The sequence below is a fragment of the Saccharomyces paradoxus genome, chromosome V (genome assembly GCF_002079055.1).
Source record: "Saccharomyces paradoxus chromosome V, complete sequence".
Classification (NCBI taxonomy): Eukaryota; Fungi; Ascomycota; class Saccharomycetes; order Saccharomycetales; family Saccharomycetaceae; genus Saccharomyces; species Saccharomyces paradoxus.
This window is the reverse complement of record NC_047491.1, coordinates 302,012-323,080: the sequence shown is the minus strand read 5'-3', so window position 1 is coordinate 323,080 and position 21,069 is coordinate 302,012. Positions and strand designations below refer to the sequence as shown.

Genomic DNA, 21,069 nt, shown 5'->3' with positions numbered 1-21,069 from the left:
TTTGCTGGGACAAAAGAGCAAGAACAAGAAAAGATTGAACGATATGGATATGTACAAATGAGCTCTTGCACGTCCCACCGCAGTATCAGCAACTAAACACAACGTGACCCTAGTAGATATGTCTGAATTAACAGAGGCGGAAAAGCGCAGGTTGCTAAGAGAAAGGAGACAAAAGAAGTTTAGCAATGGAGGCGCCAGTTCCAGGCTTAATAAGATCACCGGGCAGGCAAGCAGTCATTTAAATGCAGAATCACCTTTGGATGCCCCCAGTGCTGTGAAGACTACCCCAGCTGCAAGTGCGCATTCGCCTACTCCAGATAGCAGAGAAGATAGTAACGTGGCACCTCAATTGGACCTATTGAAACAGCTCGCCGCCATGCAAGGCCAAGGTGCAGGCACAAGCACCCCTCAAGACCCGTCCACTCCTGATCTACTTTCATTATTAAGTTCGATGAACGCCGGCATGCCCAGCGCAGAGGGTACACCATCGCTAGGTCAAGCGGTTCCGGTAGCTCCAATCAACCAAGCTGCTTTGGATTACCATGATTACTTGCTGAATAGACTGAAAGCTTGGACCATTGTTGTTAAATGGGTCTTTTTTCTATTGCCCTATCTATACCTAATCACAAGACCAAATTCTTCCGTGTGGCCAGCTTATGCATTCACTCAATCATCTTGGTTTGCGCCTTTTCGGAACCCATCAAATTTCACTAGAGTTTTTGCCACATTTGAGTTTCTTTCCATATCTATCTACTATCAATTGTTGAAGAACGTGGAGCACAAGAGTAAGATCAAAAATTTACAAGATACAAATAAACTTGTCAAGTTAGTTTCACTGGTGCCCGAGGGAATAATTCCCATCCCCAACCTGAAGGGCAAACTAATTACGCTTTTGCAATACTGGGATCTGTTATCTATGCTCATCACTGACATTTCGTTTGTATTAATTGTGCTGGGTTTATTGACGTACTTATAAAATTTAGATAGTTTAGTAATATAATACATTGTTCTCATAACCCGACATTATTCCCAGACTTTCTTTTCATGTAATTGAAAAAAAGAAAAAGAAAAGAAAATTTTCTAAGCGATGAGTTCGTGAAAATCAATATATGGAAGAAACAGAATTAAAGTATAATAACGTAAAAGTACACATATATAGCATTAGAACACTGTATCTTAACCCTTATAACACTGGAACAAACTCCAACGAAACAACAATGAGTCACAAGAAAAACGGTCACAGACACCAGATAAAAGAAAGAGAAAACCAGAATAAATTTGAACGTTCAATAAATACTAATAATGCTAATAATCGTAGTCAAACAAAGGATAAGAAACTAAGAGCTGGCCTGAAAAAAATAGATGAGCAATATAAAAAGGCGGTATCTTCTGCTGCGGCAACAGATTACCTTTTACCCGAGTCCAATGGTTATTTGGAACCTGAGAATGAGCTTGAAAAGACTTTCAAAGTGCAACAATCGGAAATCAAATCGAGTGTGGACGTCACTACTGCAAACAAAGCTTTGGACTTGTCGTTGAAGGAATTCGGCCCCTACCATATAAACTATGCGAAAAACGGTACGCATCTTTTGATCACTGGCCGTAAAGGTCATGTAGCATCTATGGACTGGAGAAAGGGCCAACTTCGTGCCGAACTGTTTCTAAATGAAACCTGCCACTCAGCAATATATTTACAAAATGAACAGTACTTTGCTGTTGCACAAAAAAAATACACATTTATCTATGACCATGAAGGTACAGAACTACATCGTTTGAAACAGCATATTGAGGCAAGACATCTAGAATTTCTACCATACCATTACCTACTGGCGACCGCCGGTGAGACAGGTTGGTTGAAGTATCACGATGTTTCCACTGGTCAACTGATCTCAGAATTAAGGACCAAAGCTGGGCCAACTACAGCAATGGCGCAGAATCCATGGAATGCAGTGATGCATTTAGGTCATTCAAACGGTACAGTATCGCTATGGTCTCCCTCCATGCCCGAACCATTAGTAAAATTACTTTCTGCTAGAGGACCAGTGAACAGCGTTGCCATCGATAGAAGTGGGTATTACATGGCAACCACAGGGGCTGATAGATCGATGAAAATTTGGGATATCAGGAATTTCAAGCAACTACATTCCATCGAAAGCTTACCAACACCGGGTACAAACGTTTCCATTTCAGATACTGGTCTATTAGCATTGTCTAGGGGCCCTCACGTTACTTTATGGAAGGACGCTTTGAAATTAAGTAGAGACAGTAAACCGTGCTTCGGATCCATGGGAGGGAACCCACATAGAAACACCCCTTACATGTCTCATTTGTTTGCCGGTAACAAAGTAGAAAATCTGGGATTCGTACCATTTGAAGATTTATTGGGTGTGGGTCACCAAACAGGTGTTACGAATTTGATTGTACCTGGTGCAGGTGAAGCCAATTACGATGCCTTAGAACTAAACCCATTCGAAACAAAAAAACAAAGACAGGAACAAGAGGTCAGAACCTTATTGAACAAACTACCAGCAGATACCATTACTTTAGATCCAAATTCCATAGGATCTGTGGATAAAAGGTCTTCCACCATAAGATTAAATGCCAAAGATTTGGCGCAAGCGACAATGGAAGCCAACAACAAAGCTAAAACAAACAGCGATATTCCAGACTTAAAACCTGAGGTGAAAGGTAAGAATTCAGGTTTGCGTTCCTTTTTGCGTAAAAAGACTCAAAATGTTATTGATGAAAGAAAATTGAGAGTGGAGAAACAACTGCATAAGGAGAAGAATGTTCGTAAAAGAAACCATCAAATTAGACAAGGTCTAATTTCAGAAGATAACAAAGATGTCATTGAAGAGGCATTGAGCAGATTCACCTGAATCGAAAAAATCGATAAAAAAAAACTTAAATGATTTTGTATGTATATATAAAATAGATAATCATTATTAATGCCTCAGGCATTCTATTTTTTCCATTTTTTGATTCTTTTATTTTGCGTTTTATAGTTTATAGTTTATAGAAAAATACTTCACAGGAAACTTTTGCTCATGTACGAAATGTGGCAGCATAAGGATTAATCGCGTATTCAATACAGTAATCTGATTGAGATCTTAGCGGAAGTTTGATTTAGTTGCTCATAAATATCTTTAATATCGCTTTGGTCAACAGAAGAGATATCGGCCATTAAATAAGCAATTTCACCGTTTGAATCAGAAAATTGTTTTTCAATGTTATGATTTGATAAAATATCGTTGACAGTCTTCAAAACACCTGGTACATTTTGGTGAATATACAGCACGCGTACGGTGTTCTCTTGATCATAAGACAATGACTTCAATGCCACTTCTGGGAAGTTGACTGAACCGACAGAGTTACCTTCATTGATATATTTGGACAATGCGGTAGCCACTTCGATACCGATTGAGCTTTGGGCTTCTTCTGTAGACCCACCAATGTGTGGTGTCAAGATGATATTTGGTAACGAAACCAATTCAGAAGTCCAGCTATTCAAGTCATCGTTAAATGAACCCTCACCATTTTTAGCTGGTTCATGAGGATAAACATCCAAAGCAGCCCCCGCAATTTTGTTGGCTTTCACAGCTTGGATCAAAGATGGAATGTCTACGACAGTACCTCTTGAAGCGTTAATGACATAAGCGCCATCCTTCATAGCGGCAAATTGTGGAGCAGATATCATTTTATTGGTCTCAGGAGTAGCTGGAACATGCAATGTCACAAAGTCAGATTTATTCAGTAATTCGTCTAAGGTAGAGACTTGTCTGGCAGTACCCAAGGCCATGATAGTTACAATATCATAGTATAACACATGCAACCCCATGGCTTCTGCAAGAACTGATAGTTGGGAACCAATGTGACCGTACCCAATAATACCAAGAGTTTTTCCTCTTACTTCCCAACATCTGGCAGCAACCTTATTCCATGTGCCAGTATGTAATTCAATAGATCTGTCACCTAATTGTCTTGCTAAACTAATGATTTCAGCGATAACCAATTCCGCTACGGATCTTGAATTGGAAAAAGGCGAGTTGAAAACAGCAATGCCTCTGCTGGTAGCGTAGTCTAGGTCAACTTGGTTAGTGCCGATGCAGAAACAGCCAATACAAACCAGATTCTTCGCATGTTGTAGGACATTTGAAGTTAATCTGGTTTTTGATCTGATACCAATAGCATGAACGTCCTTGATCTTTTCGATCAACTCCTCTTCGGGCAATGAAGATTTATAGAATTCGACTTGGTAACCTTGCTCTTCGAAAATCGTAATGGCAGTTTGATTGACGTTTTCTAGTAATAAGATTTTCATGTCACCTGTTGAGAAAGGCTTCAAAATTTTTGGTTGCTTTACAGCATTCAAACGCTGTGGAACGGTGTTCATAAAAGATTGAGTAGGCGAAGTACAAACAGCGCCTGCAGAGCCGCTCATATTCATGGCTTGTTGAAAGGTATTTTGTAAGTTGTTAATGTCAATGCTTGTCATTGCTGCTGATTTTCCTGTGGTTCTTTATAGAGTTTTGTATTTTACTAAGATAACTGACAAGAATCGAAAAAGTAAAGTAATCAGGAATGGTTCTTCCTTTATATATTTAACAATTTTAAAAATTTCCTTTGGCTCTGCTCCCTCCCTACAACGAAGTAATTACTCATAACTTGGACATTAATTTAATTTTTTCATTCCGCTCAGAAAACTCTGCACGGGCAGTGTTGTATTTTCCTAATTTTTTTTCTCGTGGTAGAAGTCAAGGACAATAAACTGCGAAATTAAGTGGGAACGAGAAGCAGGATTAAAGTGCTGAGAGACCAAAGCTGCTCTTCCTGAGCTTCCGCTAGTGACTAACTATCGAAAGTGGGCCCACAAAAAAAATTAGCTTTTTGTTAAATATTAAGGCCAGCCCAAATGCTTAACTAAAATTTTTAATTTGTCATATTAGCACACAACATGGTCAAACAAAGACATTGGTCGACTGCTAATAAAAAAGTAAAAACATTGCAAAATCTTAGGATCAAGTAATGGTAGTTTTATGGATTTGCAGTTCTCTTTATATATTTGAGGAAAATTCAAAGTAATGGGGAGATAGGTGGAGATGTATCTCCACCTATCGCAAATTTGAGAGTTCCGCTTTTCCGCCGATTGCACCCAAACACCGCAAACGTTTTAGGAAGCCTTATCTATACATTAAGCATTGTTACGTTGGTGGGTAAATGGGAGTAACTTTATTGTTTACAGAAAAGAGTTCCAACGTAAGCACTTAGTTATCGTTATATACAGATGAGTGAAATAAAGAAAAAGGAAAAAACATAGGTTATTTGGTAGGTTCAGGTTGCTTCACGGTGTAATCTCCGTTTTCTTGTTTAACAATACTGCCAGATTTTAACAGTTGGTCAAACATATCTTGAGGAATCCAGCCTTGAGTAGCAGCAAATGGCGTAGAGATTAGCTTTTCGTGTAATTTTTGCAAATCTTCAACATGCCTTTCAATATCTTCTTTACTGTAGGTTAGAGGAAACTTTTTTTGGTTCACCAAATCATTTTGGGCAAAGATGTCCCACACTTCCTTCAATTGCAATAGTGATTCATCGATTAATAAGTACTCTTCTTCCGTTTTTCTTTCGACTGCTGCGATATATGGGCTTCTCAGTAACTTGACGGGTGGAGCGACCGCAGTGATTAATTGAGGATTATTGTCATTTAATTTTTTCTCCCATTGATGTTGATTACGGGTGCGCTTATACATGAATTGATATTGCGCCTTTTCCGCTTCAGATAATTTGTCATAATCGGTTATGTCTTCCTTTAGGTCATAAATCTTGGGCCCATCATAGGCGATGAATTGTGGCGAATTCTGTAAAATGAAAGGCTTGGCACAAGCTCCTTCAAAATCCAATAGATAAGCTTCCTGTGCCTCTTTGTTAACAATGATATTCATGGGGTCTAAATCAGGATGAAACAAACGTGGTGACAATAATTCTTGCATATTCGGGATAGCTTTGGTCTTGACATTGAATAAATCCGGTGCAATCTTGGCTAAATTTTCATATGTGGTTACTTGCTCCTCCAAAGTTCGAGAACACACCAATTCAGGTGAACTCCCCGCTTCTTTCTTGGCCAATCTAGTTTTAGCATTTTCAGCTTCCAATAGGCCAGTATTCTTAATTATGTCCATTGGCGACTTCTTTGACCATGGGCCCAAAAGTGGTTCCATTTGTTTCTGAAAATCCAAATGTGATTTATGTCTCCAAAGACATCTTTCCACAGATGGCCCAATTTTCCATCTATTTTGTAAGTCTGGATTAGTTTCTCCGTCGTATATGTTTTCCCTAACAAACTCCTTATCATGTCCGTCCTTGAAGTCATTGTTGAAATATATGGATCCGAATGCATTTAATTTCAGTGATATTAACTTCGACTGGAAATCGGAAACTTGTTTAATAACATTGTCAAATTTCTCTTGATTGGAAGAACCATCTTCCATTAATGGATCCCAATCTTTCATCAACAGGTCACCTTCGATAAATTGTTGCAAGACAAAAGGCTGCCTTATAGGGTTTAAAGAATTGACACCATAACAAAAAATCTTGGGAACCTTAATGCCCAACTTCAAGTCAGCAAAATCCATGGTTGCTACTTCACTTCTTATTCTGTATGATAGAGCGTTTTCATTTTCCAGTGGGTAAGGAATCCTCAAGATAAACGCTTTATTCAAATTCGTGTCCACCTTGTATATTCTATGGTGTTTGCCTTCGTGAATACTGGATAATGTGGTTACTTGGACTTTTTCATTTGGGTTGATCTTTCCTATATTCTTTGGTATAACGTTATTGACTAATGAGACGGTTAAGTTCTTGTTGAATACTGGCGGTAAGATCTTACCGTCGGGGGCTTTAGCCATTTCATTAGATTGAATATAGACGTCATTAAGAATGCGATTTAAACCTTCAATCGAAAACTTGGTGAATCTTTTTTCCTTTTGTTGCTTATCATTCTTAAGCCATGAGCCCCACGTGTATTTGAAAAAGGCATCTCTTTTTGGATCATTGTCATTTGTTAGCTTGGTAAAGACTTCATTTGGCTTACTGGAAATGAATCTTTTGGGGGTAGTAGTGATGGTGGTGATATATTTAATTGTACCCACTCTTCTGGAAACTCCTAGCGCACTTCTTCTGGAAGAGCCAGCGACAGTGTATCTAATCATGCTTGGTCTTTGCGTTGTTGCCTTACTTGTTGAATAATTTTGCTATTTCTTCTTCGCTGATGGGGAAAAGGGAGTTTACTAAATTGAGTTCGGCTTAAAGTTTGGCTGGTCAGCAATCGGCCCGATAATGTATTGAACATTGAAAATTAGCAAGTTCCAAAACGAATATTTATTATAATATTATTACTATTAAAAGCTTTACATAAGAAGAGAATAATACGATGAAAAGGAAACAGTTAAACGTTGTATAACTGACTGAAATATGTGGGCATATATCAACAAATTTTCTTATGTGATCCTTTTTTTGTTTTATATTTCGTAACTGATATAAACGTATCATTTATATATTCTTTCTTTCCTTTACTCTCAAAAGTCAAGCAATAAAGCTGCTGTGGTAACACGATTCAAGTGTGCACGTTACTGCTATGCTTTGTAGTATTATCCATAGAGTTTAGAGAAGGGGAATGATCGGAGTGGGGGTAATTTGCATTGTCCAACGGAGCAGAATCAGCGTTACTTTTCTGGAAATAAAACTGGTCCGATAATGAAGTCGTAGAATCAGAGGTAAGATTAGAGTTGGAAGTGGTGTTGAGTTTGTAGAACTTTTTGCTCTGATTATGGGCCACCTTAAATTCATCATCCTTGTCGTTCTTCTTTTTTTTGTCCTTCTTTTTGTTCTTTGGGTCAACCATATTGTTAGTCTTTGAAGTAGGAGACTTTGTTCCATTATTGTGATCGTATTGTTTTCGAACCATGGAGTTTAATAAATTAAGTGAATATTTCGGAATCCCGTCTCTTTTGACATTACTCCCCTGAATACCATCCTTTGTGGCAATCATTGAGGCGCCTGATGTGATGGAACAACCCGAGTTCGTTCTTGTTATCCTATCTTCACCGTAAGCAATATTGGAAGGGCTCATTGATCTCTGGTCTAAGTCCAGGTTAGCAGACCTATTATTAGTGTAAATGGATTGATCATAGAGAGAGATAGCAGATGCAATATCTTTTGAACTTATTGAATGTGATGAGTCAGGCATTATTAATTATCTGCTTCTTTTTGTTATCTTGTCTGTCTGTTCCTTTTGTTACTATTGTTGTTATCCTTTTTTACTATAGATACATATACTGAATTAAATATTAAAATATTCATATTTAAACGTTTACGGTGCGTGTTAGCACGTTCGATAAAAAACTGCAACGTACGGTAGATAGAATAATTGGAATAGCAGGTTGATAGAGAATTGCTAAGCTAGACAGTTCTGGCGAGCGGTAAGGGGGGAGGGATGAGACGCAGATACGAAAGCCGCACCATCAAAAGGTAAAGAGAGAAAAACGAAGAATGACTTATTTCTCGGAATGGTCAAATGCAATTATGTAACACACTCATAGACTTAGATAGAAACCAAAGGTATTGTGATAATAGCCTTTCTTGTTCATAAAAATAGTACAAGATAGAGTAAATATATATCAACTCATCTGGAATAACGATCGCTAACTGCACTGCAAAGAGAAGATCGATTACGCTAAAGGAAGTCTAATAATTCGAAAGGAGAATATAATTGGAAAAGGAAAAAAGAGTGTTGATTTTCTATTGATATGCTACATAGAATAAACCCAGTACGGTTTTCTCTGCAATCTTGTCAAAGGCACTTCTCGAAGTTGATATCGCCACTGGAACAACAAAAAAGTCATCCTTTTACTAATAGAGTCAGAATCCCTATTGAGGCAGGCCAGCCATTGCATGAGACAAGGCCGTTCCTTATCAAGTCAGGCGAGTTGACACCAGGTATTCCAGCCCTGGAGTACTATGAAAGAAGAATTAGGTTGGCGGAAACCTTGCCTCCCAAAAGTTGTGTGATTTTAGCTGGTAATGATATCCAATTTGCATCTGGAGCAGTATTTTACCCCTTCCAACAGGAAAATGACTTGTTTTATCTTAGTGGTTGGAACGAACCTAATTCAGTCATGGTTTTAGAAAAGCCAACTGATAACTTAAGTGATACAATTTTCCACATGCTGGTCCCACCAAAGGATGCATTTGCCGAAAAGTGGGAAGGATTCAGGTCTGGCGTTTATGGTGCTCAGGAAATTTTCAACGCTGATGAATCTGCTTCCATTAGTGATTTGTCCAAATACTTGCCCAAAATAATTAACAGGAATGACTTCATCTATTTTGATGTGTTATCGACTTCTAATTCAAGTTCATCCAATTTTAAGCACATCAAGAGCTTCTTGGATGGCAGTGGGAATAGTAATCGATCTTTGAATTCCATTGCGAACAAGACTATCAAGCCCATTAGTAAAAGAATTGCAGAGTTCCGTAAGATCAAATCTCCTCAAGAATTGAGAATTATGAGAAGGGCGGGCCAAATATCAGGAAGATCGTTTAACCAAGCCTTTGCCAAAAGGTTTAGGAATGAGAGAACTTTAGATTCCTTTCTTCATTACAAATTTATATCCGGTGGCTGTGATAAAGATGCATATATTCCCGTGGTCGCTACGGGTTCGAATTCTTTGTGTATCCATTACACAAGAAACGATGATGTTATGTTTGACGATGAAATGGTTCTTGTAGACGCCGCAGGTTCCTTGGGTGGTTATTGTGCTGATATTTCGAGGACGTGGCCCAATAATGGGAAATTCACCGCTGCACAAAGAGACCTCTACGAAGCTGTATTAAATGTCCAGCGTGACTGCATCAAACTGTGTAAAGCTAACAATAACTATTCTCTCCACGATATTCATGAAGAGAGTATTACGTTGATGAAACAAGAGCTGAAAAATTTAGGCATAGATAAAGTCTCCGGTTGGAATGTTGAAAAATTATACCCCCACTATATTGGCCATAATTTAGGTCTAGACGTTCACGATGTGTCTAAAGTTTCCAGGTACGAACCACTGAAGCCTGGTCAAGTTATCACTATTGAACCGGGTTTATATATTCCTAACGATGAATCATTTCCATCTTACTTTAGAAATGTCGGAATAAGAATTGAAGATGATATAGCCATCGGTGAAGATGCCTACACTAATTTAACGGTTGAAGCAGTAAAAGAGATTGACGATTTAGAAAATGTCATGCAGAATGGCGTATCTACAAAATTCAAAGAGGACGAGATGGCACCATTGTAATGGTTTTGCGAAATTGAGTACACCCTGTATATACGGATACATAACTTATCGATTTAGTATCTTTTTAAAATTGACGGAAAATTCCAACAACCTACTGAAAATCGTTTGAATACTTTTCTTCTCCAGCTTTCTTTTTGTTTTTTCCTCTTCTTCTTGAGAACTACTGTTTAGTTTTTATTTTTAGTTACGGCGAAATAAAGATGTGGCCTAAAAACTACAAAAGAGCACCAGAGAACCAAGAATCTGAATCAAGCGTCCTTTAAGTCACTACAGTCTTCAAGAATAGTTATAGACACTCGCATATTTGCTAGAATGCTATCCCGAATAAACATTGCACTCAATCTCACAGAGTCTCTACTGAGAAGGTCTTTTCATTCATTGACAAATCTGCGGAAAACTCAAGTAAAAGAAAGACTTCATGAGCTAGAACGTCACGGTTTCATATTAAATAAAACGTCCAAGCAATTGGAGAGAATAAATTCTAAGAAAAGAAGACAATTGAAGAAATTACAAAAGACAGCATATCCCAAGGATCAAGCTTTTCATATTCTTCGAAAATTTCATAAAATAAATAATGAGACATTAGCAGATACAAAACTGGGGCCAACTAGCCAAAGCGACTTGAAGTTCCTATCCTTAACCAAAGATAAGAGACTCTTTTATACCATACTAGGCGTCAATGGAGAACAGTTACGTGATTCCAAATTAATCGCCAATGATGTTCAAAAATTTTTGAAAAGAGGACAACTGGAAAAAGCTGTCTTTTTGGCTAGGCTAGCTAAAAAGAAAGGCGTCGTTGGGATGAATTTGATTATGAAATATTATTTCGAAGTTGTGCAGTCCCAACAAAGTGCTGTAGATATCTTCAATTGGCGAAAAAAATGGGGAGTCCCTATTGATCAACATTCCATCACAATCCTCTTTAATGGGCTCTCAAAACAAGACAATTTGGTCTCAAAAAAATACGGAGAACTTGTTTTGAAGACTATAGATAGTTTGTGTGACAAAAATGAGCTCACGGAAATAGAATATAATACCGCTTTGGCGGCACTGATAAATTGTACCGATGAAACACTAGTGTTCAAACTTCTTAATATAAAGTGCCCAGGTTTGAAAAAGGATAGTATTACATATACCTTAATGATAAGATCTTGTACTAGGATTGCCGATGAGAAACGTTTTATGGTGGTACTCAATGATTTGATGAATAAAATACCAGACTATTGTGTCGATTCTAAATTGTTATTTGAGTACTGTGAAGTAATATGTAGCCAGAAGTCACCAAATATTGAGAAGCAAGGAATGGGACTATGGGCCCTCTGTGAATATTTTCAATTTGATAAGACCATTTTCAAGAAGTATTTGACACAAAGCGATATTCCTACATTAGTTCCACTAAGTCATTGGAACATCAATAAGCCCTTTCCTCTCAACAAACATGTTGTGGGATTATTTATGAATTACTGTTTGAAAAACAAGGAATATGATCTTGCTATGGAAATATTTCAGACATTAGAGGCACAGAGCAACCAAATGTTAGATCAGAGCATATATCACAAATACATGGAAACTGTCATAACAACGAGGCCCACCACTTGCGGGGACGAGTGTCTGGACATTTATGAACGGGTAGCCTCGTCGGCACAAATCTCAATAACCAGGAGGACGTTAATTTTGGTGTACAACGCATTCCAAAGACAAAGTCTCAAGGCCGTTATAAACAAAGATGCATCAAATGCTGAAGCTACTTTGCACAAGATTCGGGGGTTTATAGATAGCGTAGAGGCCACATACTCATCAAAGTTGAACGGCAAAGTTTACGGGTTTAATTCATGGAAGTTCCTGTTTCCTATCCTTAAAAATCTGAACATGAATGATAAAGTGTCTACAGTGGAACTGAAAAGTATACTAGATGAATACTTGAAATCTTTGTTGAAGGGTGAGTTCGGGAAGGAATTTAAAGCGAGCATAGAAGACAAGCGCTTTGTTACGTTGGAGGGAATTCGTTTAGTCAAGATTTTAACCGAGAGAATCAAGCTTCCGTCACTGGATAGTGAGGAAATAACCAGTTTAAAAGGCACGGAAAGAAAGAAGTTTCTTGCCAGAAGGCTCCTTTTGAGGCTGAAGCAAATATTACTGGAAGATTTAGCGGACATTGAAGGCAACTCAAGAAGGAAGGGTGATAGCGAAAATACAAGTACCAGTGAAGAGTGCATCATGGAGGACTTGGCCGAGCTGATACTTGAAACCAGCTATGACAAGTTTTAAATAAAAATTGATTATTTACTCCTTTCAATATGTACATAGTTTTGAGGTTTTTTCCAATTTTTTTCCTATTTTTTTGTTAATTGAAGGTTGCTGATGATAAATTATTCAAAGGTGGTGTTAATTAAGAATAAAAGTACATCTTCCTATACTATGAAGGAGAGGTTCATATAACACGCGCAATTGGCACGTCTTAAGTATCATCAGTACAATATAGTGGTATGTCAGGTAAATATAACATGTTCAGTGTAACAACTCATATTTTCCACGTATATATTGGATCTGTAACTCAATTGCGTCATTGTCTACATATTGCTTTTAACAGTTTCATTATTCTGTTACTGTTGCAATTATATATAAGCGTATAAGAGATGTGCCTAAGTATACGATGAGAACGCACATAATGTTATTATATCAACTCGCCTGTATATTTTTGAACTACTTGTTCCAACACGAAAATAAACCAAAGTAAGAAGGGTTAGCACCTCCTTTGCAAGAGAAAGCGCTCTTCAACTATTCTAAGTCAATCCTATGAAAAAGGGTTTGCGCCAGATTTCCGGGGACAAAAAAGAAAGTTTTATGTAAGACTAGATTGTGTTGATATCTCGAGCAAACTGTTAACCATTTTAAACCAATATAGTAATAAGTGTGAATAATCGTTCATTTCTAAACAATATGTAAATAATTCTAAAGAACAAAATATTTTATCATTATCATCAACCTGTGAGCACTGAAAAAAAAAAAAATTCTAAAATGGTGCTCCATTTGCAAATATTCTTTCTATTTCCCTGACTCCCGCTAATCGTTTAATTAGTGAAGAATACAGCCGTGAATTGAAAAACAAACTGGTTCAAGTCATTAACTGAAGTAATGCGACTACATCTTATACAAGAGGCAATGCTTTCTAACAGTTTTGCAGCACCCAACAGTTTTGCAGCACTCAACAGTTTTGCAGCACCCAACAGTTTTGCAGCATTATTCAAAGTCTTCACATAACCGTAACTAAACTTGTATAATAACTGCATATTGGCCCTCTCTGAAAGAAGTATTACAAGATACAGAAGCAAGCAATCAATCCAAAAGAGAAGAATGACCTCAGGATATTATGCCGTTTCATTTTTTTATGCGATCTTATTGTTATGCGCATGCACACATGCTGAGATCTACCTGACGGGTGGTGAAAGCCAGGGCTTGCCATCAGGATTCTGGAAAATGTACGATAATTTGGCAATCGCTCCTGTTTCCATGGTTGAATTTTACCAGACAGTAGGATTAACTGCAAATGGTACTGTCCCTGAATCCTTCAACAAGCGTGATGCTACTGAATACCCCACCATTATTAGTAATATAACTACTCAAGCGGCCAATTTCACTCAGCATATTCTCGTCGAGCAACTACAAAATGATGTCACGGCAATAAGTATCAGTAATGCCATCAATGTAGCCGTCGACGGTTCTGTTGAAACACCAGCAGACCTGCAGTACAAACGCAACCAGGAAACTGGTGAATCTACCCTCTGTAGAGCCAAGTTTTGCGGGGTAGAGGTAAGAACTTGGTCTCGATTGTACAATGGGGCCGTCTCTTCCACAACGCTTATGGCTAATTTGAACAGCTGCATAGCGCAATGGGTAGCATGGGCCGTTCATGGGAACGATGGGAAGAAGTATTGTGGCAGCCAGGAGTTCACGAATATCTTTCTTGATGGGCAAGAGGGTTGGAGTTTGTTTGTCAAGACGTGGTCAACAAACAGTAACTGTGATACCACAGCCTCTGAAGAAAATTTAACGTGTGCAGTTCGTGCTTCAGTATCCAGTATGCACAATCATGGCAAGACAGCATTTTGTGTTACCTATAGCCACGGTGGTTCTTGGCGTGCCGAGCTGAGAGTAGTTGCCAATGATGCTTGGTCTCGTTATTATCCCTGGAGTATTGACTGTCCATCAGTTGACACAAATAATATGGGTATTAATGACTGCTTTGATCAGGCGCAAGGTTAACAATTGAGTTTCCCATAGTTTTTACCGCGCTCCTCTTGGTTGAGACGTATGCGAAAAGCTAATTCGACGTTTTTAATGTAAATCATATACTCATGCAGGCAATTCTACATATTATACAAGATCTAAGTCGGATCTTGAGAATTGGGTGAACCTTGAGATAATTGTTGGGATTCCATTGTTGATAAAGGCAATAATATTATGTATACAGAATATACTAGAAGTTCTCCTCGAGGATATTGGAATTCTCACAATGGAATTGATATTTCTACATAAAAATATTACGATTATTCCTCATTCTGTTTTTTATGTTTCACCATCCAACAGATCTAAACTCATTTCTTCAGGTATTTATAACTTTGATTGGTTCATCTTAGGCATACTCAATCTTACCTTTTTCATGGGTGTTGGAATGAAACCCTAAAATCGTCTACGGGCTAAAATTGCTTATACTGAGGTATCCCATGTTGAGATCCAACACATACAGAAATTCTGGGCACATGGCGCAGTTGGTAGCGCGCTTCCCTTGCAAGGAAGAGGTCATCGGTTCGATTCCGGTTGCGTCCAATGAAATCTTTTTGTGCCAAGATTTTTTTCTGTTTTTGTTAGACCGCAAGCGAGGTTACCGAATCACAGCCCACCTCACCCCACAGGAAAACAGCAGCAGAGCGGCTGCTAAATGACTATTAACAATAAGAGGTTTTCGGCTACTTTCGCTGCTTGCTCGTTAAATCCGTTCACTGGTAGCAAACCCCAACGACAGATGTCTATGTATGCTATACGTAAAATCACCCCCATTATGGCCATTTATGTGTCGCCACTGCTACACACCCACCGATGTGTACTTCTAATATCTGACCAGACCCCACGCTTTTTCTGGCATTTCCTGCTGCCATCTTGGTGTAGTGAGCGGAAACTTTAAACATTAAACAGAATGGCGGCGACTTTGAGATTTGGGCCCGCTGACGCTGAACGAAAAGAAAAGACCTTGATGAAAAAAATATTTTGCGGCAAAACGTCATCGGAGAACTCAGCGCAGCGGGAATGTGGTGTTAGCCAGACCCAGCGGTTTGCGCACCTGGCATGGATGGATGCAGATAGGTAGTGTTCGATGCGCAAGAGTGCAATCTTCTCCTCGCCACTTGCACTCGCGGATGTAACACTATATTTTCATCGACCTTAACGGTCTTCTCTCTTCGCATGTAACATCATCAGTTCAAGCATAATCAAAGAACTGTATAGACAGACCACAAACTTGCATATCAAACTACCATCGGTGTTATAACAGCGTAGGTGCTCTTATCACTGAAAAGTCCACAGAAAGTCATTATTATATTTTCCTCGTCCACCAGGAAACGCAGATCTGCTTATCATCTATTACATGAAGGACAGTCTACACTGCCCAAGCATTCTTCCCACCGACCACACTTCAGTACTTTCCGATACTAGTACTTTGGTAGGAACGGGTTCGAATGCATATTCGAAGCATCATCCTGACAACAGTTATCACAACAACATGAACAGCAACATATACCATAGCCCCAAGGCCAGTAGTCCTTTAGTGAGCTATAAGACATCTTCGCCGGTACTACTGAAGAGAGCAACCGCTCCTGTACTACCAAGTTTTAAGCCCAAAGAACAACGATATAATAAACCACAAGGTTGCTCGTTAATAACTGCTGTTGAACTAGGCAAGATAATTGAAACTTTACCAAATGAAAAGGTGCTCTTACTAGACGTCAGGCCGTTTACTGAACACGCCAAATCCATTGTTACGAACTCCATTCATGTTTGTTTGCCTTCCACGTTACTCAGGAGGAAAAATTTCACTTTTTCCAAACTCTTAGACAACTTGACTCCCAGCGAGCAAGCCCTGTTGAGACGTAAACTGGCCATCGATAACCTTCGAATTATCATTTATGATAGTACAGGAAATCAAACGGAAAGTTCTGTTTCTTTACCTTGCTTCGGAATAGCTTCCAAGCTAATGGAGTTTGACACTAAGGCTAAAAAAACTGTTTCTATATTGATGTGTGGTTTCCCTCAATTCAAAATTTTATTTCCAGATCACATAAAGACTAATACGTTTAACTCGAATTGCCTTAGCTCAGCTGAACCTAAAAGCCCCAAGACAAACCTTATCAATAATCTACACAACATAGGGCCGCATATGACGGCGACAACACCACTATCATCCCCGCAAATGAACCTCAAATTGAAAGTTCCTGATGATAGTAGATCAGAACATTCAAACTTTTCCAATTCTCCCTCTCCACGTAATATCCTATCAGACTCCCCCATGTCTTCGTCTTCCCCCATATCTGCCTTATTTAAGTTCCAGTTGCCTGCACCACAAACAAACATAAATCAAATATTCAAATTCTCGCAGAATGAAGAAATAATGGATCTAGAGACATATCTGAGTGCAGTCAACATCAAAGAAGAACATGAAAGATGGTACAATAACGATTCTGCCAAAAAAACTTTACAAAACTTCCAATTTCCAAAGAACCAAAATTCTTTTGAAAAGGACACTAATAAAGACAAATTAGGCTTTCAGATTAAATACGAGAACCTGAGCAGAACCTACGAGAAAGAGGACATTGACTCCGTTATACCTGAATGGTTCCAACATCTGATGACAATTCCCAAGGTCGAATTGGTTTCTCAGTTTCAAAAATTAGATTTCTTAGAGAAAAGACGCTTGAACCATTCTGTTTCTTTCAAAAAAAAGGAAAACTCATTTATACTTGACAAGCAGTCGTCATATCCTGAGCAATTGAGTTCAACTTCCTCTTCAACCATCATGCCCCCGAAATTTCCTGACGTGAACAAAATACAAAAGAGGTCGCACTCTCAGCCGATATTTACTCAGTACAGTAAGTATAAATCGATGCTCAGTCTTGAATCAGATTCCGATTCGGAGTCGGATGACGTTATAATATCATCGGGTGTTGAATTAGGGGCCAAAAATAGGTACAAGGACATTTTTCCCTACGAGCATTCAAGAGTGATCCTCAAAAAAGGTTCGCAATCATCAAAAGGCATTAAGCATTCACATACTACTTCTGATGGTGGTATCCTTGACAATTATATCAACGCAAACTATTTGTCTCTGCCACGATTTTCTGTTGAGCAAAATTCATCGTTTCAAACAACTACAACCACAACAAGAAGAGTGCGCTATATAGCCACACAAGCTCCCATGCCCTCCACTGTACATGATTTTTATACCTGCATATTAAATAATGGTGTTCCGTTGGTTCTCTCATTGACAAACGATTTTGAAAATGGTATCGAAAAATGTTACCGTTATTGGCAAGATGGTAATTATAATGGCATTCACGTTAAATTATTAGAAAAAATAATATTAAAAATGCCTGACACTGGTTCTCCGAGGAAAAAAGTTACCGAAACACAAAATAATAATTTATTTTCAGTTAACGTTCACGGAAACAATAATAATAATAATAATAATAATTATAACATTAATAAGGATAATAGTAATGATGAAGGAGAAGGAGAAGATGATGACGCAATACTCATAAGAAAGATCCAGTTAATTTATCACGATCAAGAGAAACCTTATGAACTGTTGCAGATTCAGGTGAAAAATTGGCCTGATCTGGGCACTTTACTAAATCCTACCTCAATCTTACAAGCAATCAACGTAAAGAATCATATAATAGATACGCTATTTTCCAGAAATTACTATCACAACGACCAACTTCCCACTATTTTAGTTCATTGTTCCGCAGGTTGTGGAAGAACCGGTACTTTATGTACAATAGATTCCATTCTATCAAACTTCGAAATGTTTGAAATGTTGCAGAAGGAATTCGTTAAATTAAAATATCCAGCAAAGTTATTCGATCCAATTTCATGGACAATTAACATTTTTAGAAAGCAGCGAATATCCATGGTCCAGAATATTAACCAGTTTATTTTCATTTATGACTGCTTGTTATTTTATTTCCGATTACGTCTTGATGACATAACAGAGACAAAGATTGGTGATGGAAGTAACAAGGACAATATATCATTGAGTGCATTGATCAAGCAAATCGAAAAATTAGAGATCTTGGAGACGTTTGTGGATGATAAATTGAAAGAACTGCCACAATAAATAAACTAATATGACCGTATTTGATCCCTATTTTATGTTTTCAAGGAATCCTTTACACGTGATATTCGCTGATACATATTTGGCAGTAACTAGCTACATAACACAGTACTTTTTCTCAAATTATGCATTATCTCTTTAATTTTCAATATACTATACTGCTGAGTACTCATTCATATCTTTCTTTTATAATAGAGTTAAAACCGAAAAGATGAAAAAGAAAAAACTATTACAGCTAGTTTCTTGTATATAGTGATATGTAATATCTGTTCTGTACGCTTAGTTCATCCCAATAGTAATTCGTAAACAATCACCAGTATATTTATTCCAATTAATGGTACTACAATATTATAAATGAAACGTTAGTAAAATTTTTAACGGAAAGTGAAAAAGAACGGAAATGTTGATAATATATAACTTTCATAATTTCTTCATTAAATTAACATACTCCTCAGTAACGTCTGTACGGCGCCAATTAGTTGAACAACTTTGGACTTCGTGGTATTTTGATCCTGACCAAAAACAGGCGCCTCATCATTTGACCTCCCTAGGCCAACTGCACAAATCGATGAAAAATTGCATTAGCATATTCAATAAAGTTAGTATTAATTGTCACTTTAAAATAATTTGTTTATGGTTGTCTCTCCTGTTTACATACTTCTTCTTAAGAACCTTTCTTCGCTCAGCACTGCAACAGCATTGATCAGTAATAAAATGACGTAAAATAATCTACCCAATCCAAACAACACCATATCTCTTCTATATCGAATACCTTCCTCTTCCGAGAACCTTTTTGTGTGAGTTTCTTCCTATTAATGGACTTACGTATATAAACCACTAACTAATTGGGAAGCGCTTCAGTCCGGCTAATTTTTTGTATGTGCGTACTTAAACCTGATCACGTGACTATGATGAATGAAAAGGCTATATAATCGGTTCGAAAGACAAAGTTCAAAACATTATAAACCTTCTAAGGTAAGTGTTGATATTACAAATAATATAATACATTGTGCGCGGGGAAGATGACTGCGTAAATACCTTTAGCCTTTTAATGAAATTATCCGAGGCACTTGATTAAATACATTCTCTACACTTGGGAGACTTCCTTATTACGAAATGAATCCTTGGATCTCTTAAAATTATTGATTATATTTTTTTATTGGAAAAAGATACACATATTTATATATAGAAAACTAAACAATCCGTAAAAATATTTTGACGTTTTGAAGTTAGTTTGCTTAATCGGCGTTACGACGAGCAACCTTCTTAGCCAATCTCTTACCAGTACCGAAGATCTTCTTGTCTCTGTTCTTCTTTTGCTTTCTTTGTTGTCTGGAAGCCTTTTCAACCTTTTCAGCCAAACCGTATCTGACTAATCTGTAGGTTGGTTCGAACTTCTTAGCTTCAGCAACAGAGTTGTAGATCAAACCGAAACCAACAGACTTACCACCACCGAATTGGGTTCTGAAACCGAAAACGGAGACAGCGTCCTTTTCAGCCTTGTAGACTTCAGCTAACTTTTCACGCAATTCATCCTTGGAGACATTAGCTCTGTTTGGGTGCAAGACGTCGACAACGAATTGCTTTCTGGCCAACAATGGGTTGGAGATAACCTTTCTAGTACGGATAGTGACAGCGTCAGACTAAGGGAAACAATTTAGGTAAAGCACCATTTTAGAAAATTGTTAGTAAAATACGTTCCACGGTGAGGAAATCTTGGAAAATGGCGTCCTTGATAATTCTTTCCAGTTCTCATGATACAAATAATACGCTTCAAAAAAGGTGCCTTCAACGTAATGTTTTGTCAAACTTCGTTTCTTTCGCGGAGCACTGTTTAAACTCTTATAACGGGAAATATTGTAGTTGGCCTATTTGTCTGTTTTATATTTGAATTGTAAAGTTGACCTGTTGTGATGTGACTTTCATATTTCTTTCCAGAACAATAAGATTGCCACTGAACTATATTGACCTTATGTCCTAGTCAAAAGTTGTTGTTACACCTCTTTTGGTTAACATTTCTTCATTTGCCATTCTTTTCTAGTGATGATAATTCCATCGTCTTTTATACTTCTAATTCATGGCAACTTTTACGTGGAATATGGAACGCCATCTTGCATTTTAGCACTTTTTAACATACCATTTCTGCTTAATCTATGTTGGTTTCTTGAAATCTTTGTTCTGAACTAATATCTAACCTTTCCTTAGCTCTTGAAATCCACTATAGTTATCCAATTCTTCTCCGCTGAGGCAAAGTTAAAGCGCTGGGTGGAAGATTGGGTGAAGCTTTCCTTCCAAAGGAAGCAGTCCTTCTGGAGTATTCCGTCAGCGGGGAGTTTGCACCTGCCC

At 37.9% G+C, this 21,069-nt stretch overlaps 12 protein-coding genes and 1 non-coding gene across 13 annotated transcripts; 7 read left to right on the top strand and 6 right to left on the bottom strand.

Annotated features, from left to right (window-relative positions):
* Window positions 1-118: 118 nt before the first annotated feature.
* GET2 (GET complex subunit GET2) lies at window positions 119-976 on the top strand (the record flags this gene model as incomplete). The annotated part of the gene is made up of 1 exon (XM_033910012.1): window positions 119-976. The coding sequence occupies one exon, from the start codon at window positions 119-121 to the stop codon at window positions 974-976; it is 858 nt and encodes a 285-aa protein (XP_033765903.1).
* Window positions 977-1,217: 241 nt separating this feature from the next.
* On the top strand, window positions 1,218-2,879 carry UTP7 (Utp7p; the record flags this gene model as incomplete). Its single annotated transcript, XM_033910011.1, has 1 exon — window positions 1,218-2,879. One exon carries the CDS (start codon window positions 1,218-1,220, stop codon window positions 2,877-2,879), a length of 1,662 nt encoding a protein of 553 aa, XP_033765902.1.
* A 206-nt stretch (window positions 2,880-3,085) lies between these two features.
* SER3 (phosphoglycerate dehydrogenase SER3) lies at window positions 3,086-4,495 on the bottom strand (the record flags this gene model as incomplete). Its single annotated transcript, XM_033910010.1, has 1 exon — window positions 3,086-4,495. The coding sequence occupies one exon, from the start codon at window positions 4,493-4,495 to the stop codon at window positions 3,086-3,088; it is 1,410 nt and encodes a 469-aa protein (XP_033765901.1).
* Window positions 4,496-5,318: 823 nt separating this feature from the next.
* On the bottom strand, window positions 5,319-7,208 carry AIM9 (Aim9p; the record flags this gene model as incomplete). Its single annotated transcript, XM_033910009.1, has 1 exon — window positions 5,319-7,208. One exon carries the CDS (start codon window positions 7,206-7,208, stop codon window positions 5,319-5,321), a length of 1,890 nt encoding a protein of 629 aa, XP_033765900.1.
* A 404-nt stretch (window positions 7,209-7,612) lies between these two features.
* On the bottom strand, window positions 7,613-8,245 carry SPAR_E01560 (uncharacterized protein; the record flags this gene model as incomplete). Its single annotated transcript, XM_033910008.1, has 1 exon — window positions 7,613-8,245. The coding sequence occupies one exon, from the start codon at window positions 8,243-8,245 to the stop codon at window positions 7,613-7,615; it is 633 nt and encodes a 210-aa protein (XP_033765899.1).
* A 559-nt stretch (window positions 8,246-8,804) lies between these two features.
* On the top strand, window positions 8,805-10,340 carry ICP55 (aminopeptidase; the record flags this gene model as incomplete). Its single annotated transcript, XM_033910007.1, has 1 exon — window positions 8,805-10,340. The coding sequence occupies one exon, from the start codon at window positions 8,805-8,807 to the stop codon at window positions 10,338-10,340; it is 1,536 nt and encodes a 511-aa protein (XP_033765898.1).
* A 312-nt stretch (window positions 10,341-10,652) lies between these two features.
* MRX1 (Mrx1p) lies at window positions 10,653-12,608 on the top strand (the record flags this gene model as incomplete). Its single annotated transcript, XM_033910006.1, has 1 exon — window positions 10,653-12,608. The coding sequence occupies one exon, from the start codon at window positions 10,653-10,655 to the stop codon at window positions 12,606-12,608; it is 1,956 nt and encodes a 651-aa protein (XP_033765897.1).
* Window positions 12,609-13,411: 803 nt separating this feature from the next.
* On the bottom strand, window positions 13,412-13,630 carry SPAR_E01530 (uncharacterized protein; the record flags this gene model as incomplete). Its single annotated transcript, XM_033910005.1, has 1 exon — window positions 13,412-13,630. The coding sequence occupies one exon, from the start codon at window positions 13,628-13,630 to the stop codon at window positions 13,412-13,414; it is 219 nt and encodes a 72-aa protein (XP_033765896.1).
* Window positions 13,631-13,694: 64 nt separating this feature from the next.
* Window positions 13,695-14,603, top strand: SPAR_E01520 (uncharacterized protein; the record flags this gene model as incomplete). Its single annotated transcript, XM_033910004.1, has 1 exon — window positions 13,695-14,603. The coding sequence occupies one exon, from the start codon at window positions 13,695-13,697 to the stop codon at window positions 14,601-14,603; it is 909 nt and encodes a 302-aa protein (XP_033765895.1).
* Window positions 14,604-15,094: 491 nt separating this feature from the next.
* SPAR_Etrna11A lies at window positions 15,095-15,167 on the top strand. Its single transcript has one exon. It is a non-coding gene; the product is annotated as a tRNA-Ala (tRNA).
* Window positions 15,168-15,981: 814 nt separating this feature from the next.
* On the top strand, window positions 15,982-18,726 carry PTP3 (tyrosine protein phosphatase PTP3; the record flags this gene model as incomplete). Its single annotated transcript, XM_033910003.1, has 1 exon — window positions 15,982-18,726. One exon carries the CDS (start codon window positions 15,982-15,984, stop codon window positions 18,724-18,726), a length of 2,745 nt encoding a protein of 914 aa, XP_033765894.1.
* A 431-nt stretch (window positions 18,727-19,157) lies between these two features.
* On the bottom strand, window positions 19,158-19,475 carry YOS1 (Yos1p; the record flags this gene model as incomplete). The annotated part of the gene is made up of 2 exons (XM_033910002.1): window positions 19,158-19,279; window positions 19,382-19,475. The coding sequence occupies 2 exons, from the start codon at window positions 19,473-19,475 to the stop codon at window positions 19,158-19,160; spliced, it is 216 nt and encodes a 71-aa protein (XP_033765893.1).
* Window positions 19,476-19,961: 486 nt separating this feature from the next.
* On the bottom strand, window positions 19,962-20,863 carry RPS24A (40S ribosomal protein eS24; the record flags this gene model as incomplete). The annotated part of the gene is made up of 2 exons (XM_033910001.1): window positions 19,962-20,366; window positions 20,861-20,863. The coding sequence occupies 2 exons, from the start codon at window positions 20,861-20,863 to the stop codon at window positions 19,962-19,964; spliced, it is 408 nt and encodes a 135-aa protein (XP_033765892.1).
* Between the last annotated feature and the right edge of the window lie 206 nt (window positions 20,864-21,069).